The sequence below is a fragment of the Carcharhinus amblyrhynchos genome, chromosome 14 (genome assembly GCF_965287045.1).
Source record: "Carcharhinus amblyrhynchos chromosome 14, sCarAmb.v2.hapA, whole genome shotgun sequence".
NCBI lineage: Eukaryota > Metazoa > Chordata > Chondrichthyes > Carcharhiniformes > Carcharhinidae > Carcharhinus > Carcharhinus amblyrhynchos.
In genome coordinates, this window is record NC_137337.1 from 8,626,435 (window position 1) to 8,641,936 (window position 15,502).

The 15,502-nt window shown below is 47.6% G+C and overlaps 1 protein-coding gene across 25 annotated transcripts in view; it reads right to left on the reverse strand.

Annotated features, from left to right (window-relative positions):
* Window positions 1–15,502, reverse strand: part of nrxn3a (neurexin 3a) — a 1,599,218-nt gene that overhangs the window by 983,208 nt on the left and 600,508 nt on the right. For all 25 annotated transcript variants that reach the window (XR_013888541.1, XR_013888540.1, XM_080202257.1 and 22 more), the window contains one exon: window positions 4,809–5,012. Coding sequence is in view for 23 of the 25 variants with exons in the window: in XM_080202257.1 (XP_080058383.1) it covers window positions 4,809–5,012 (204 nt within the window). In the remaining 2 variants the exon portion in view is untranslated. The remainder of the gene's footprint in view (window positions 1–4,808; window positions 5,013–15,502) is intronic.

Genomic DNA, 15,502 nt, shown 5'->3' on the forward strand with positions numbered 1-15,502 from the left:
TCCTCCCTTTCCTCTCTTCTATTTTTCTATGTAAGTGTTTGGAATGGGAACCTTGAGAGATGGAGATACATTAAAAAAAACGTCAATTCATTCTTTTTGCCAATCCAACATTTGCAAACACAAAGACTTCCAGAATCTGAACCATCAGAAAAGCAATGTTAAAAAGTGGTTCAGAATTAACGGTGATGGTGATGCATTATGAAAGGTTTTATTTTGATTTGTGGAGAAAGAAATTAATAATTTTTGGGAAAAAAAGCTTCATTACAGATAGCTGAAGAGAACTTATGGTGAAAAATGGGGCAATTTATGGCCTAACATTCGACTCTTAGGACTTGTTATGAGGAAACGTGGTTAAATCAATGATACATATTTTCTCCTTGTTTTCATTAAATACACGAAGCAATTATCATTATCTATCTCGATGCACCCTTAACAGCTTCAGTGAGTGCAATGATCTACTGTGTAGGTGATGGGAATATTGATCCAGGGGTCAGACATTGTAGCTCTACTCCTTAACGCTCCAGCTCTCTCAGTCAGAGTGAAGGGGTTCTTTAATATTCCTCTGGGCTACGCACACACCAGCAGGAACTGACGGCACTGTAGGAATCTGGACAAATGGCCTTCAAACGAGGAAGCCATCCACTGCCAGCCGAGGATCAGGAATCACTGGGCTTAATTTGTCCCCTCAGGCAAGGTCAGGGTGGGAATGGACTCATGACCCTGCTGCAACCATGAGATATTTTCCAGAGTCCTGGAGTTAGGAGTTTGGGAGAGGGTTGGGGTAATGAGGGATGGGAGAGGGTTGGGGTGGGAGTTGGGCAGAAGGGGAGAGGAGGAGGGCAGGGGAAGGGGAGGGGTGGGCAGAAGGGGAGGGGCAGGGAAGGGGGACGGGGGAAAGAGGAGGAGGGGGAGGGAGAGGGGAGGGGAAGGAGCAGGGCAGGGGAAGGTTGGAGGAGGAGGGAAGGGGAGGGAGGATGGGGAAGGAAGAGGGCGATAGGTGAGAGGGGAGGGGGATGGGGAGGGAGGAAGGAAGGGAGTGGGGGAGAACAGGAAGGGAGGGGAGGGGGAAGCAAGGGGCAGGGAAGGGAGGAGGGTGGTGGGGGAGAGGGGAGGGGGAGGGAGAAAGGAGGGGGAGAAGAGGAGGAGAGGTAACGGGGAGAGGAGGGGTGAGGAGGAGGGGAGGGGAGGAGGAGAGAAAAGGGAAGGGAAGGGATGGGAGAAGGGGAGGGGAGGAGAGGAGGGGAGGGAAGGAGGCGAAGGGAGGGGGAGAGGAGGAGGGGGAAGGGAGGGGGAGGGAAACAGGAAAGGGGAAGGGAGAGGAAGGGAGAGGGAGGGGGAGGAGAAGGAAGGATTGAAGGAAGAGGGGAGGGGACGAAAGGAGGGAGGAAGGGAGGAAGGAGGGTGGTGGGGGAGAGGGGAGAAGGAGGAAGGAGCAGAGTGGGGGAGAAGAGGAAGGGAAGGGAGGGGAAGTGACGGGAAGGGGAGGGAAGAGGTTGGTGGGGTAGAGGGGAGGGGAGAGAGGGGGTGGGGAAGGGATAGGAGAAGGGGAGGGGAGGAGGGGAGGAGAGGAAGGGAGGAGAGGAGGAAAGGAGATGGGAAGGGGAGCAGAGGAGGATGGGAGGAGGGAAGGTGGGGAGTACGGGAGGAGGGATGGGAGAATGGGAGGGGAGGTGGGGTGGGAGGATGAGGGGAGGAGAGGGGGGAGGGGAGGGAGAGGTGAGGGGAAGGGGAGGAGAGGAGGGGAGGAGAGGAGGGGAAAGTGCAGTGGTTACTTAGGCTGAGTTTCCAGCAGAATTCCTGATCTAAGTCCAAGACAGCGCTGAGTGTGAAATACTCCAGCACTACAGGCCCTGTACCTTAGGAAAGGCCGAGAGGCCACTTAGAGAAACCTTAAAGTCAAAGCCTTATCGGCAAAGCTTTCACATACCTCCATTTGGCACTGCCTCCAGCCACCTCCATGACGGAACTCCCTATCATCTCCACCCCTGTTGTGGGCAGTCGTGGGGAGCCAGAGGAAGTGGGGTGGATTGGGGCGGCGGGGGGGGGCTGTGGGCAGAGGGGATGGAAATGGGCGGTGCTACTGGCAAAGAAAGGGGTTCACAGCGTCTGTGGGGCAAGAGAGAAATGCAAACTATGGCTGGGGTCAGCACCATTGTCCAAACATTTTCTGCCACTATCCCACCAGATGCTAGATGGGGGCTGGGGAGTGGGGTGGGGGGGTGAGTTTGTTGAAATTGCAAAGGGAAATATGCTCCTAACCTTTAGATATTTATATCCAAAGAATTTGAATATGATTTAAATGCAGCAATTTTAAAATAAAGACCCCGATTAGGGTTAAAAAGGCATTTTTTTCCATTAACAACACTTGCTGATTTGATTTGGTGTTCCCAGTCTTGTGTCAATGCAATGGGCTTCATAAAGTAGGAGTGAGGGGATGTTGAAATCTTTGTTAATGGGTTATTAATACCATGTTCCCCAGAGATTCCTTCCAGAGAACTCTAGACTCCAAGGATATATGGAGATCTTGGCAGAGGCTCAATTCATATTGCTGCAACAGAGATCGAAGTGCATGGCCATTAAGTGACAGGTTACTTGAAACTAGCCGAAGATTGAGCACTTTATTTCACAAAATAACAGCCGGGGGTCGATTTTTGTTTTCAAAGTTGAGTTTAAAAGAGAAAAAAGAGGGGATGGCGGGACTGAGGAGAGATTGACTAGGTTAGGATTGTTTTTGGTGGAGTTCAGACGAATGAGGGGGAGATCCCTTGGAGACTTGTAAAATTCTAACAGGTCTAGACAGGGTAGACGCAGGGAGGGTGTTCCCGATGGTGAGGGAGTCCAGAACCAGGGGTCACGGTCTGACGATTCGGGGTAGGTCATTTAGGATGGCGATGAGGAGACATTTCTTCACCCAAAGAGTGGTGAGCCTGTGGAATGCATTACCACAGGAAGTAGTTGATGCCAAAACATTGAATGCAAAGAAGACACGGCTGGACTTGGGGATCAAAGGTGATTGGGAGAAAGCAGGATTAGGCTATTGAGTTGGACGATCAGCCATGATCGTGATGAATGGCAGAGCAGGCTCGAAGGGCCAAATGGCCTCCTCCTGCTCCGATCTTCTATGTTTCTATGTAAGCGGAGTTGCAAAGTGTGATCGTTTAAGGCAGACAGCACTGAAATACTACTCTCAACCTACTCTGGATATCAACAAGGGTGCGCCCAGTTCATGCTACACAGTCAACACTCGAGCACTAACCACTAAACCACATGCAATGATGAAGGAAAGCTCCAAATAGAGAGAGTGAGGATACCGGGGTCATTAAAAACACACTTGCAGTGGTAAGAAACTCAGTCAGATTTCTGATCTGGGTCGGAATAGCTCTGCATCAGTAGAACAACTTCAATTTCCCTTCCCTTTTTGTTTGCTCCCAGTTAGGACAGGGTTAGATTTTTGTCTTTCAAATATGCATCGAGTTTCTTTTTTGCCGATGTCCAAAATAATCAAAAGTTTTGACATTGACTTATTTTTAAGGCTTTTATTGGGAAAAAAGGTGGGGGGGGGGCGGGTGCGGGGGGGAGGGCAAAATTGGGGTTCAGAGATGCGCCCATCCTTTTCAATCTGATCGAGTAATCGGTTAATCTTTTTCAAGGGGAGAATCACTCCGGCCCCTTCACATCTTATTGCTACACATGTTTAAATTCTGACCGGGATATTTCTTTTTTTTAACTCTTTGCCGCACACGCTGATGATAAAAATTACGCAAATGCATCTCTCACGCGAGCTTTCCCGCTCATTGATCGGGCAGGAGTTCAAAAAGAGTGGAACGGTTGCCTAGTGGAGACTTGGAGAGGTTTTTGGGGAAGGGGAAACGGTGATCTGGGGGGGGTGGGGGGAGGCGACAAGGGCAAAAGAAAAACCGATGCAAGTTGACTTGCTGTCCGATGCTTGATCTTGCTAAATCGTTGCCCAATTTAGTTGGGGGAGGTGGGCAGGCAGTTTAGAGAGCAGCAGAGGGGCAGTGGGGCTGCGGAGGGGAGGGGGCGGTGACCCTGGGAGAGGTAATTGCGAGCCAGCTGCAGGTTAGGTTGTGCACTCTGTTCCCAGGGCTGTTTGCTAAGCGGGCCGCAGGCTTCAGGCCTTTGAAGGGTTGATAGCCATCTTTTGACCGATGACTCATGAAGCAATTTTGGAAAAATAAAATCAAGCGATAACTTCGAACTGAAAAGAAAAACCATTAAATTTTATAAAACCCACAAAATCTTTACTAAAACGGTGAACAAACGAAAAAAAAGTACACAGAAAAAGAAAAGCTACACTTACTTACAAGATTTTCTTTAAGACATTTTTTTAATATATATATATATACAAAACCCACCTGAGTAGGTCACAGCACTTTTCTTTTATAAGGAGAAATTATTATAGGAACACAGTTACTTTCAAATGATTTAAGCGTGTGTCTCTAAGACTTTTATTAAGCAGTGGCTGTGACTTACTTGGCAGTGCCAACAGATATGGTAGCAAAGACATGAATAGTTGTTCAAAAGATGGTCCATTTAAACACGGATTTCAAGTCCAACATTTCACAATCATCTCGTGTTAGAGAGACGTTTCATGCACATTTCACACATCGTGAAAACTACTCACAGTGTTACTAATTAACGCTACCATTGTTAGGGAACTAGTTTGCAGGAAGAATTACAATTAACTAGTCACTACGTTGGAAGAATTGGGAATAGTTTTACTAGCGAGAGAAAGAGAACTCGAGACGCGAGCTGCGTCAGCTCTGTGACCTGACGCCATACAATACCTAGGTTGACTGTCAGCTTGACCCGGCCTCCATCAAGCTCCAGGCGTAAGGTGTCGGCCGAGTCCCTGGAAGTGGTGGCCACCAGCAAACCGTAGGCACGTTGGGACATGAAACGGAGAGAGACATCTTCAGCTTCTGTGTGCATTACCCAGGGCATGACTATCTTCAGGTACATGCTGCCGTCATAGCTGAGAATGGATGCCTCTGTAAGGACAGAAATAAAAGTGACGTTACAGCCTCCGCTTTCCACCCTGCAACCTGGAAGGTGTCAACCCTTATCTTTTGCGTCCCAGGTCAAAAGAATTTACTTCCTTTTCGAGTGCACGCACAATCGATTACCTCCGATAGTGCAGAAGGAAGCCATTCGGCTCATTGAGTCTGCACTGATCACAGTCCCACCCAGGCCCCATCCCCAGGACCGCACAGCTCCCCCCGCCTCATCCCAACACTAAGGGGCAATTTAGGCATGGCCAATCCACACATCTTTGGAATGTGGGGGGATTCCAGAGCACCCGGAGGAAACAGGAGGAGAATGTGCAGACTCCGCACAGAGAGTGAGCCAAAGCCAGGGTTTGAACCTGGGTCCCTGGTGCTGTGAGGCAGCAGTGCTAACCACTGTGCCACCGTGCCGCCCCGTCTCTGAGTCAACCACAATGGGGGATGGACAATAACTGCTGATTTTGTGCCAGAAATCTTTTCAAAGTGAACATTTTTCATGAATGCAGCCAGCTAGCCGATTGCTTATTCGGTAATGCAAAATAGCACAGCCAAGTCTGAGCCTGTCCACACATGTACAATATGCAGCAGGGTCACTGGGCAGTGACCAGGAGTAGATATCCTGCTTGACTTGACTCCAGTCCAGTGGATTGAACCGTACACTCTGTGCCATCTCACCAATGAAACCAACTAATATAGATCAAACTTAGTGATTGGATAACTTAGCTAGAGGGATCTTCCTGATTGACCTAGAAAGGTCTAAATCCCCAATGGGGAGTCGACAGCCTCATGGTATTATCTCTAGACAATGAATCCAGAAACTCAGCTAATGTCCTGGGGACCCCGATTCGAATCCTGCCACAGCAGATGGTGGCATTTGAATTCACGAAAAGAAAAATCTGGAATTAATCGGGATTCTGACCTGTTATGTTTTTGGTGGGTCGGGATGGGAGACCCATGCACGCACCGATACGCAGGACGCGCATTTCCCACCGCCAGACAGCAGGCGTGGTTGTCAGCATGCTGGAAACCGACGGGAAGACAAGATAAATCATTTTAATCTATTTTTCATGTTATTTAAATATGATTATCGGGTCTGGGATTGAATCCTCTGGCTGGATAGCATCCCCCACCCTGCCAGAATTTCACTCCGGCAGGGTTCAGAGTAACTCCTCACTTTCGAGGAACTAGCGGGAGACCCTGCCAGCATGAAGGGGGGCAATCGGGGCCACCCAGGGGGATGGGCAGCAGGGGGGAGGGTGTCACCTGGGCATTGCACGCCTGGCATTGCCCAAAGGGGCAAAGTGCCCATGCCCAGAAGGCACCTTGGCACTGCCCACCAGGCATCGGGCAGTGCTAAAGGGGGTGGGGCTTAGGAGCCAGTGCCAACAGGGTAGGGTCTAGGGGGCGATTGGTGAGTGCGGGGCGGTGGGGGGGGGGGTCCTTTTGCCACTCTGCATTGGGATCAGTCGGGACTGGAGTGAGGCCAGCAATCGGGGTGCATTGGGGGGGCGGTGGTCTGCCTGGAGGTGGGGGGGGGGGTCTGCTGAGGGAAGTGGGGGGGGGGTAGTGGTTTGCCTGCTGGGGTAGGAGTGGGATGGAGGGGGATTGTCACTGCTGCTGGGGGACGGGGTGGCAGTTCTGGAGATCGGGGTGCTCTGGGATGGGAAGGGCGTCGGGGCTGGCCTGGGAATGCTTGTGGGGCCCATGATCGGGCAACGGGGGGAGTTGGTTGTGGGGGGGCAACAGGCGGGGGTCCCGAGCTGGCCAACAAACGGGGAGTCTGACAGGTCGGGGCCATTGCGCATGTGCAGAGTTCTGCAACTGTAAGACTCCGGCATGAATAAGCCCCACCCTATGAGCTTTTAATGATATTCACAATTATGGCCTTTGCATTGCACAGAGTGTGGGAGATTCGAGTCTGAACTCCCACTGGAAAAATCGTGAATTACACCATTTTTCCTGCCAATTCAGCACTTTGAATATTTTTGGGAGAATCACCCCCTTTAAGAATTTACTGATGGCCATGAAACCATTGCCAGAAAAGCTCACCTGGTTCACTAATGTCGTTTAGGGAAGGAAATCTGCCGTCCTTACCCGATCTAGCCTACATGTGACTCCAGACCCACAGCAATGTAGTTGACTCTCAACTGCCCTCAGGCAGTCCGAGGGTGGGCAATAAACTCTGGCCCAGCCAGCGGTGCCCATGTCCCACGAATGAATAAAAAAGATGTTAACTGACTGTAGCAAGAAATCGCTATCAAATTGTCAGCTAAAGTCCGAGACAAAAGGGGACGAAATCTCAGGAGCTTTGGGCACCAGTGCCACCTCTTTGTTCCCAAGACTCCAATGCTCAACACAACACATGTCTCAAGCAATTCATATATTGTTCCCCAAAATTCCAGTTTCTGAAAGAAATCGGCTTTTCTATTTGAATGAGTCAATATTATCTGGTCGTGTGTTCATATTGAAGTGAAAATACATGACAAATGATAAAGAAATATTTCTTAAACATCAAGGAAACTTGACTTGCTTAGCATTCCGAAAGGCGTGGCACTTAAAACAGAATCCCACAATGAACGTGGAGTCCTGAAGCTAGATGGGTGTCTTCACTCGTGGATTACAGAATAAATTTAAAGAGGCATTCATTTATTCTAATTATACAAGTGGGCAGCACGGTAGCACAGTGGTTAGCGCTGTTGTCTCACAATGCCAGGGACCTGGGTTCAATACTGGCCTCGGGTCACTGTCTGTGCAGAGTTTGCACATTCTCCCCCCATCAGCTTGGGTTTTCTCCGGGTGCTCCAGTTTCCTCCCGTTCTCCAAAGATGTCCAGGGTAGGTGGATTGGCCATGATCAATGTGCAGAGTTATGGGGATGGGATGGGGGAAAGGGCCTATCGGAGGGCCTGTAATCTTTCAAAGAGAGTCAGTGCAAACCGGATGGGCTAACTGGCCTCCCCCTGCACTGTAATGGTTCTACGATTCTACGAAAGTGAGGCAGGGCCTTTGGCTGGGTGACATTGTGCCCATTTCAGCCCATCTCCGTTTGGCCCCTGAGAAAATCCAGCCCCGAAATTGGTCAGAAGCAAATTTCTTCAGAACCAAAAACTCTGCAAGTATTAAGATGCTCCTTATGTCGCAGAATCCTGCTGCAATTGTTCCAACTGGAATGAATTGGCTGGTTGCGTAACATAGGTTAAAATCACACGAGGCAATTTTGGGAACACATACTTCATACTATAATAGCTCACACGACAGTTCTTTGCTATTTTAAGTGGGCTAATTCCTTTGTTGAAGGCACAGGTAACAGAGTTTCAAGCGTTTGCTATTGTGACCACTTGACTGAGCGACGCCTTGTCACCAGCTGTCACTCATTTATAGTCTGGAAGATGTATCGTTCAAAATAAAATCAGATCGAGCGCTCCTTTAAAATCTTCACGTCAATTTGAACCATTGATTGGAAAATTTCTGTGGTGCCTATCCTTTCTCTTTCTCATGTTTGCTGAAAGCATTCAGACAATAAATTGTTCTTTATGAGCAAAAAGTGCATGAGGTGATTGATGGAGCCAGACTGAGGAACGGTGCTGATATGTTTAAACAAAATCAATGAGTCAAGCTAATGATTTTGAAAGGCTCTTCATTATAGCCGCTAAGAACACGTCTGCTCAAAGTCATGAACACAACTTATCTTATTCCTTTTTATAGAAAATGTATTTTTGTGCTCTCCACGTCTCAGCTGAGACACAGCCGTTCGCTCAATAACTGGATCCTTGAGAAAAAAGAAATCAACTGGAGACATTGGGTGGGATTTTCCAGCCTCGCTTGCCTCAAGACTGGAAAATCTCACCCGCGGACGTCTGCATGGTCCTGTCCCACCCGTTACGATTCCCATGGTGGGCGGGACAGGAGAATTTCGCCCTATGAGTCCCTGTGAGAGCTGCCAAGGGAGGAAGATGAACCATGATCTCACTGAATAGCGGAGAATCTCGAGGGGCTGATTGGCCTGCTCCCAGCTCCTTGTGCGTGTGCAAATAATATTAACAGGAATTTAACAGAACATTCTGCAAGGAACAATACTTTTCACTCTATACCAGCAGACGTGACAACAATAAATCAAATTAAGTCAATTCAAAGCCTCCCATCCATCGACTCTGTCTACACTTCCCGCTGCCTCGGCAAAACAGCCAGCATAATTAAGGGCCCCACGCACCCCGGACATTCCCTCTTCCACCTTCGGGAAAAAGATATAAAAGTCTGAAGTCACGTACCGACTGACTCAAGAACAGTTTCTTCCCTGCTGCCGTCAGACTTTTGAATGGACCTACCTCGCACTAAGTTGATCTTTCTCTACACCCCAGCTATGATTGTAACACTACATTCTGCACTCTCTAGTTTCCTTCTCGATGTACGGTATGCTTTGTCTGTACAGCGCGCAAGAACCAATACTTTTCACTGTATGTTAACACATGTGACAATAATAAATCAAATCAAAATCAGATCAAAATTAAAAAAAAACAACTGGAGATATAGGGTGGGATTTTCCGGTCACGCTCGCCTCAAGACTGGAAAATCTCATCCAAGGTCAATGGACCTGTGCAATGTCCTGTCCCATCCCATGGTGGGTGGGACGGGAACATTCCACCTCTATGAGTCCCTGTGAGAGCTGCCAAGGGAGGAAGATGAACCATGATCTTATCAAATGGCAGAGCAAAGGGCCAAAGAGCCTACTCCCAGTTCCTAATTCTTGTGCAAATAATACTAACAGAAATGAACTGAATATTCTGCAAGAAACAATATTTTTTGCTGTATCCCAGCACCCGTGACAACAATAAACCAAATTAACTCAAATCGAAAATGTTACAGTCATTAAAGCAAAGAGAAAAATATATCTCCACCAAAGACAGCGGCTGGGATTCTCCAACTGGGATTGGGGTTATCCAGTCAGCGCCAAGTTCTCCATTCTCGCTGGCAGCAGGGCATGCGAGACTGGAAAGCTCCAGCCAGCATTATACTGCTGGAGGACTATTCAAAAGAAAGGTCGTCTTCTTTAAGGCTTGGGTTTTTTTTTGGTAAAGTTTGCAAACGGAATGGATGGAGCAAAATTACTGCCCAGTTGCCCTGAAGCAAGTATCAGCACTGACATACCAGCAAGATTGTGAGGGGCTCAGATAGAATGGATGGGAAGGGCTCATTTACCCCCAGCTCGGTGACTGTGGGGCAGAGATTTGAAAGTGATCGGTAGAAAGTTTTGAGGGGAGACGAGGGATAGTCTTCTCACCCAGAGGCTGGCGGGGGTCTGGATAAAAGCAAATTGCTGCAGATGCTGGAGTCTGAAACCAAACGAGAAAATGCTGGAAAACCTCAGCAGGTCTGGCAACATCTGGAAGGAGAGAACAGAGCTGACGTTTCGAGTCCAGCTAATTTTACAACTAAAAAAGTACAACAGTTCCGGGCAGTAGCATCAACCTTAAACTTTAATTTCATTAACGCTTTACTGGCTCAGTGCCTATAATGCTTTACAGTATGATAGTGTGAGGATGCCATCAAGCATTATCTGTAATTATCACCCCTTTTGGTCATCTGAACTTGAAATGTTAGCTCTTTTCTCTCCTCGCAGATACTATGATGTGAAGATGCCGGAGTTGGATTGAAGGAGGCACAGTAAGAAGTCTCACAACGCCAGGTTAAAGTCCAACAGGTTTATTTCATAGCACGAGCTTTTGGAGCACTACTCCTTCATCAGGTGCTGCCAGACCTGCTGAGGTTTTCCAGCATTTTCTCTTTTGGTCTGGAACTCACTGTCTGAAAGGGGAAGTAGGGGTAGAAACCTTCAACTCATTGTACGTGTGTGTCAGAAGCCGCAGGAATACGGACCAGATGCTGGAAGCTGGATTTAGGATGGGGGGCTCTTGTTTCAGAAGGTGTCAACCTGGTGGGCTAAGTTGTCTCTTTCTGTGCCATACCTATAGTTCTATTTTTGTACCATTCTATAACAACCCTTGGCACGGATGCCAGTTATCATCAAAAATACAGGTAAGATGGTCTTCCTGTGGTCCTTCAGACGGGACGGACAATATTGGAATAATCGAGCCAGATAAGAAGAAAGGAACCAAGAAATTGATCACATCAATCAGGTAGTTACAATATCGTTCCTGCACAGATATTGAAAAATCTGCATGCTGGCAGGTGCTGAAATGTGAAAGTGAAACAAATAAAGGAAGTGATTATAATTCATCACGTGTACAATCTTTAAAATAATGGTAAAGTTCAAAGTAATAAAAGGGTTGCACAATGATGATTATTTCAGCATACGAGTAATTGCAATATATTGCGAGATGCTGGTCTCCTCAATGTAGGGAATTAGGCCATAAGACCATCAGACATAGGAGCAGAATTAGGCCACTCGGCCCATCGAGTCTGCTCCGCCATTCAATCATGCCTGGTATTTTTCTCATCCCCATTTTCCTGCCTTTTTCCCATAACCCTTGATCCCCTTATTAATCAAGAACCTATCTATCTCCATCTTAAAGACACTCAATGACCCGGCTTCCACAGCCTTCTGTAGCAAAGAGTCCCACAGATTCACCACTCCCTGGCTGAAGAAATTCCTCCTCAATATCTGTTTTAAAGGATCGTCCCTTTAACCTGAGGCTGTGCCCTCTGATTCTAGGTTTTTCCTACTAGTGGAAACATCCTCTCCACGTCCAGTCTATCCAGGCCTCGCAGTATCCTGTAAGTTTCAATAAGATTCCCCCCTCATCCTTCTACACTTCAACGAGTACAGACCCAGAATCCTCAACTATTCCTCATACGACAAGTTCTTCATTCCGGGGATCATTTGCGTGAACCTAATTCACTGAAAAATTAACTGAAAGGTCTATCTGCATTAAAGCATCTGGATCATACGTTGTCAGTTTGAGTTCATTCAATTCTCAATCATTCACATACAATTCAGAAGTTTTATGAAATAGTGGATCGGGCTAATTTGCCATCTATTCAGTCTATATCTTATTTGTGAAATAGTGCATTTTCTCTTTAATTCCATCACCCATTTACTTTTGTGGAACTGTGGCATGAGATAGAGGCAATGCAAAAAGTTTAAAGTTTATTTATTGATGTCACAAGTAGGCTTACATTAACACTGCAATGAAGTTACTGTGAAAATCCCCTAATGGCCACACTCCAGCGCCTGTCCGGGTACACTGAGGGAGAATTTAACACGGCCAATCCACCTAACCAGCACGCCTTTTGAACTGTGGGAGGAAACCGGAGCATCCAGAGAAAACCCACCAGACGCAGGGAGAACATGTATTCTCTGCACAGACAGTGACCCAAGCTGGGAATTGAACCCAGGTCTTATGCGCTTATGCCACTGTGTCACCCCATAGCAAAGCCCAGAGGGAGCTATTTCCACCATTCAACAAAGGAACGCATATTCAGCTGCTTGTATCTGAGCAGCTTCACGAATCCCAAGTCAGGCGCAAGAGTTCATTAATCTGATCAAACCTGCTCTCTCCATGTCCACTTGTTTATCACTGGTTCCTTTAGCAGTGCCACATCCCACTTTGAGTAACGTGTGCTATCACCAATCCTGGGGAGCAATGTGATACTTTCTGCAACTTCTATCACTGATTCAAGAGAAGTGGCAGAGAAAAATGAACAGAAGATCTATTTGTTTTTTCATTCATTACATATTTCCAAGTTCAAGAATGTTTGTTGTACCACTCGTTCGACGTTGGGTCCTTGGCAGTATATCCAGTGATAATCAGTTAATAACTAGATGTTATCATTCCACACTGCCTTCACCAGGATATCAGGACACCAGTGAATGTTTGCCCCATTGAGCAGTTGTTGTCAAGTGATTAAGACACGATTGCACTCCCTGATAAGGTGGTGGAATTTGATTCAATAATGAGGGTAGCATTTCTGCAAGGTCAGGGTGACTCCAGACCCATTTAAAAATGTAAAGCAGAAGATGATTCTGGGATCACTGCCCGCATTCCCGATGCTGGCAATTTTCACCAGCTTGGGATAAGGATGCAGTCGCGAGTCTGTACTCCTGTAATAACTCCACGGAGGCAAAAGTCCCATCACCAAGTTACTTTATTTACACCATACATCTGTACACAGCCGGCTCTCCAGTTGCTCCCTGCAGGCTGAGAGTCTGACACACCTGCTTTAAATAGGGAGCATGAGGCTCCCTGATTTAACCCTCAATCAGGACTCATCAGGCAGTTCATACTCTATAAGCCAACCTCATTAGCCTGTCTGAAATCATCATAACTTCCAACTTGGCCAGCTTCATCATGAGGGTGGGCATTGTGAGGGTGGGTGGCACGGTGGTTAGCTGCTGCCTCAAAGCGCCAGGGACCCAGGTTCAATTCCCAGCTTGGGTCACTGCCTGTATGGGGTTTGTACATTTTCCCTGTGTCTCCATGAGTTTCCTCCCGGTGCTCTGGTTTCCTCCAACAGTCCGAAAGATGTGCTGGTTAGGGTGCATTGGCCGTGCTAAATTCTCCCTCAGTGTATCCAGAATGTGGTGACCAGGGGATTTTCACAGTAACTTCATTGCAGTGTTAATGTAAGCCTACTTGTGACACTAGTAAATAAACTTTAATCATCTCCTTACTCCTTATGATTTTATGTTGTTGGGCCTGCTTTCTGTTACTTCTAAACTGTTGTCGAGATTTGGGAATCATTTGAAAGGCAAGTTCAAAGGTCCATGCCTACCAAACACTCCCCATAACCTCTCAATGCCAACTCATGTCCCCAGCCACTCCCCATGGCCCCTTATACTTCCCATGCCAACTCAATGCTAACTCATTCCCTCCCAACCACTCCTCATGCTCTCCATGTCAACCCATGCCCCTTCCATGCAGTATTCATGCGGTACGTACATAACCAAGGAGCCAGTAACAACAATGGCAAGCGTGGAACTTGTGAAAAATAACGGTCTTTGAAAAGAACAAGCAGACCCTACAACCCCACGAAAGCGTCAATCAGATACACCGCAATAATAGAGGCTCCAAACATTTCACGTTTTCAATCTTGTTCAAATAAACATTGCAATATCAAAATCACTGAAAAACTTACTATAGCCACTTAAAGGTATCAATCAAGCAAAGTTAATGATACACATCATTTGTCAAAACAGATTCCCTTCAAACTAACTTTTTCATTGGTCTCAACTTTCAGCAAAGCACAGGCATGAGGAATGGGAACAATTACATATATAAAAGATATATATATTGTATATATTCATGTTATGTGAATGGGCGTGGGAGGGGCATAAGTTGGCATTGAGTTGGTATGGAAAGCGTAAGATGCCAATAGGTAATGGCTGGGTCACATGTGTTGCCGTTTAGTTCGTACGGAAGGTAAGTCTGGAGGGAATTCATCACAAGTTTAATAAAATAAGTTAAGTCCTCTACCCTCACTACCCTCCAGCATCTTCTGCCTCCCATCCCCACCCAGTCTGTTGTCTCAAAGCACCAGGGACCCAGGTGAGTGGGGATGGGGGTTGGAAGGGTGGAGTGGAGATGCGGGAGGGTAGTGAAGGCTAGAGGACTCACCTTATTGTATTAAATTTGTGATGAAGTCCCAGGAGAAACAGAATGGGCCTTCCAACCAAACTGCCTTGACCCCCCAAACCACCACTCCCTCACCACCCCCCCCCCGCACCCCACCCGCCCCCCCCCCCGCCTCACTTCCATGGCCCATTCAGGCCCGAATCCAGGAGCAGCAGGCCTGAGATTGTCCTCCTCACCCCTGCCACCCACAACCCCCCCACCCCGCCCACCACACCCTCCCCAGAGAAAACAAGCGTGTAAAAGGGCAAATGCTCTGACATGGGGGGGCAATCAGAGGTGGGCAATAAATGGTGGTGTAAACAGTGATGCCCACATCCCGTAAAAAACTGAAGGGAAACTTTGGACTGAGATGGTCTGCCAATTGGGGAAATCTCCTTACTTCAGCTACCCTCCTTGGTAGAAAAGGCCCAGCTCTAAATTCCAGAAAGGAATTGGCCAGGTACATGTGCCAGGCCATGGAGAAAGAGCAGAAGAGTGGGAACGAATTGAATAGTTCTTTCAAATGGCCGGAACAGTCAGGTTGGGCCGAATGACCCCCTTTCCTGTTGCAACTCATCATTCATCAAGAGGGATAACATCAGAACAAAGGAAGTGGAGAATCACTCAACGCTGGTTCAGTAACACTGGGAATGGAGTCTGCCTGGCTCCTCCCTGAGCTGGAGGAGGTATGCGGTTTGAGCAAATGAGAGGTGACAAAAATAAACACATTTTCGTTGCAAAGGAGGTGAAAAATATATTCTCAAAATGAGCTCAGTTTAGCTTGGATGACTGGTTAGTGATGCAGAGCGATGCCAACAGTGTGGGTTCAATTCCCACACTGGCTGAGGTTATTCATGAAGGCCCTGTCCTCTCAATCTTGCCTGAGGATGTGATGACCCTCAGGTTA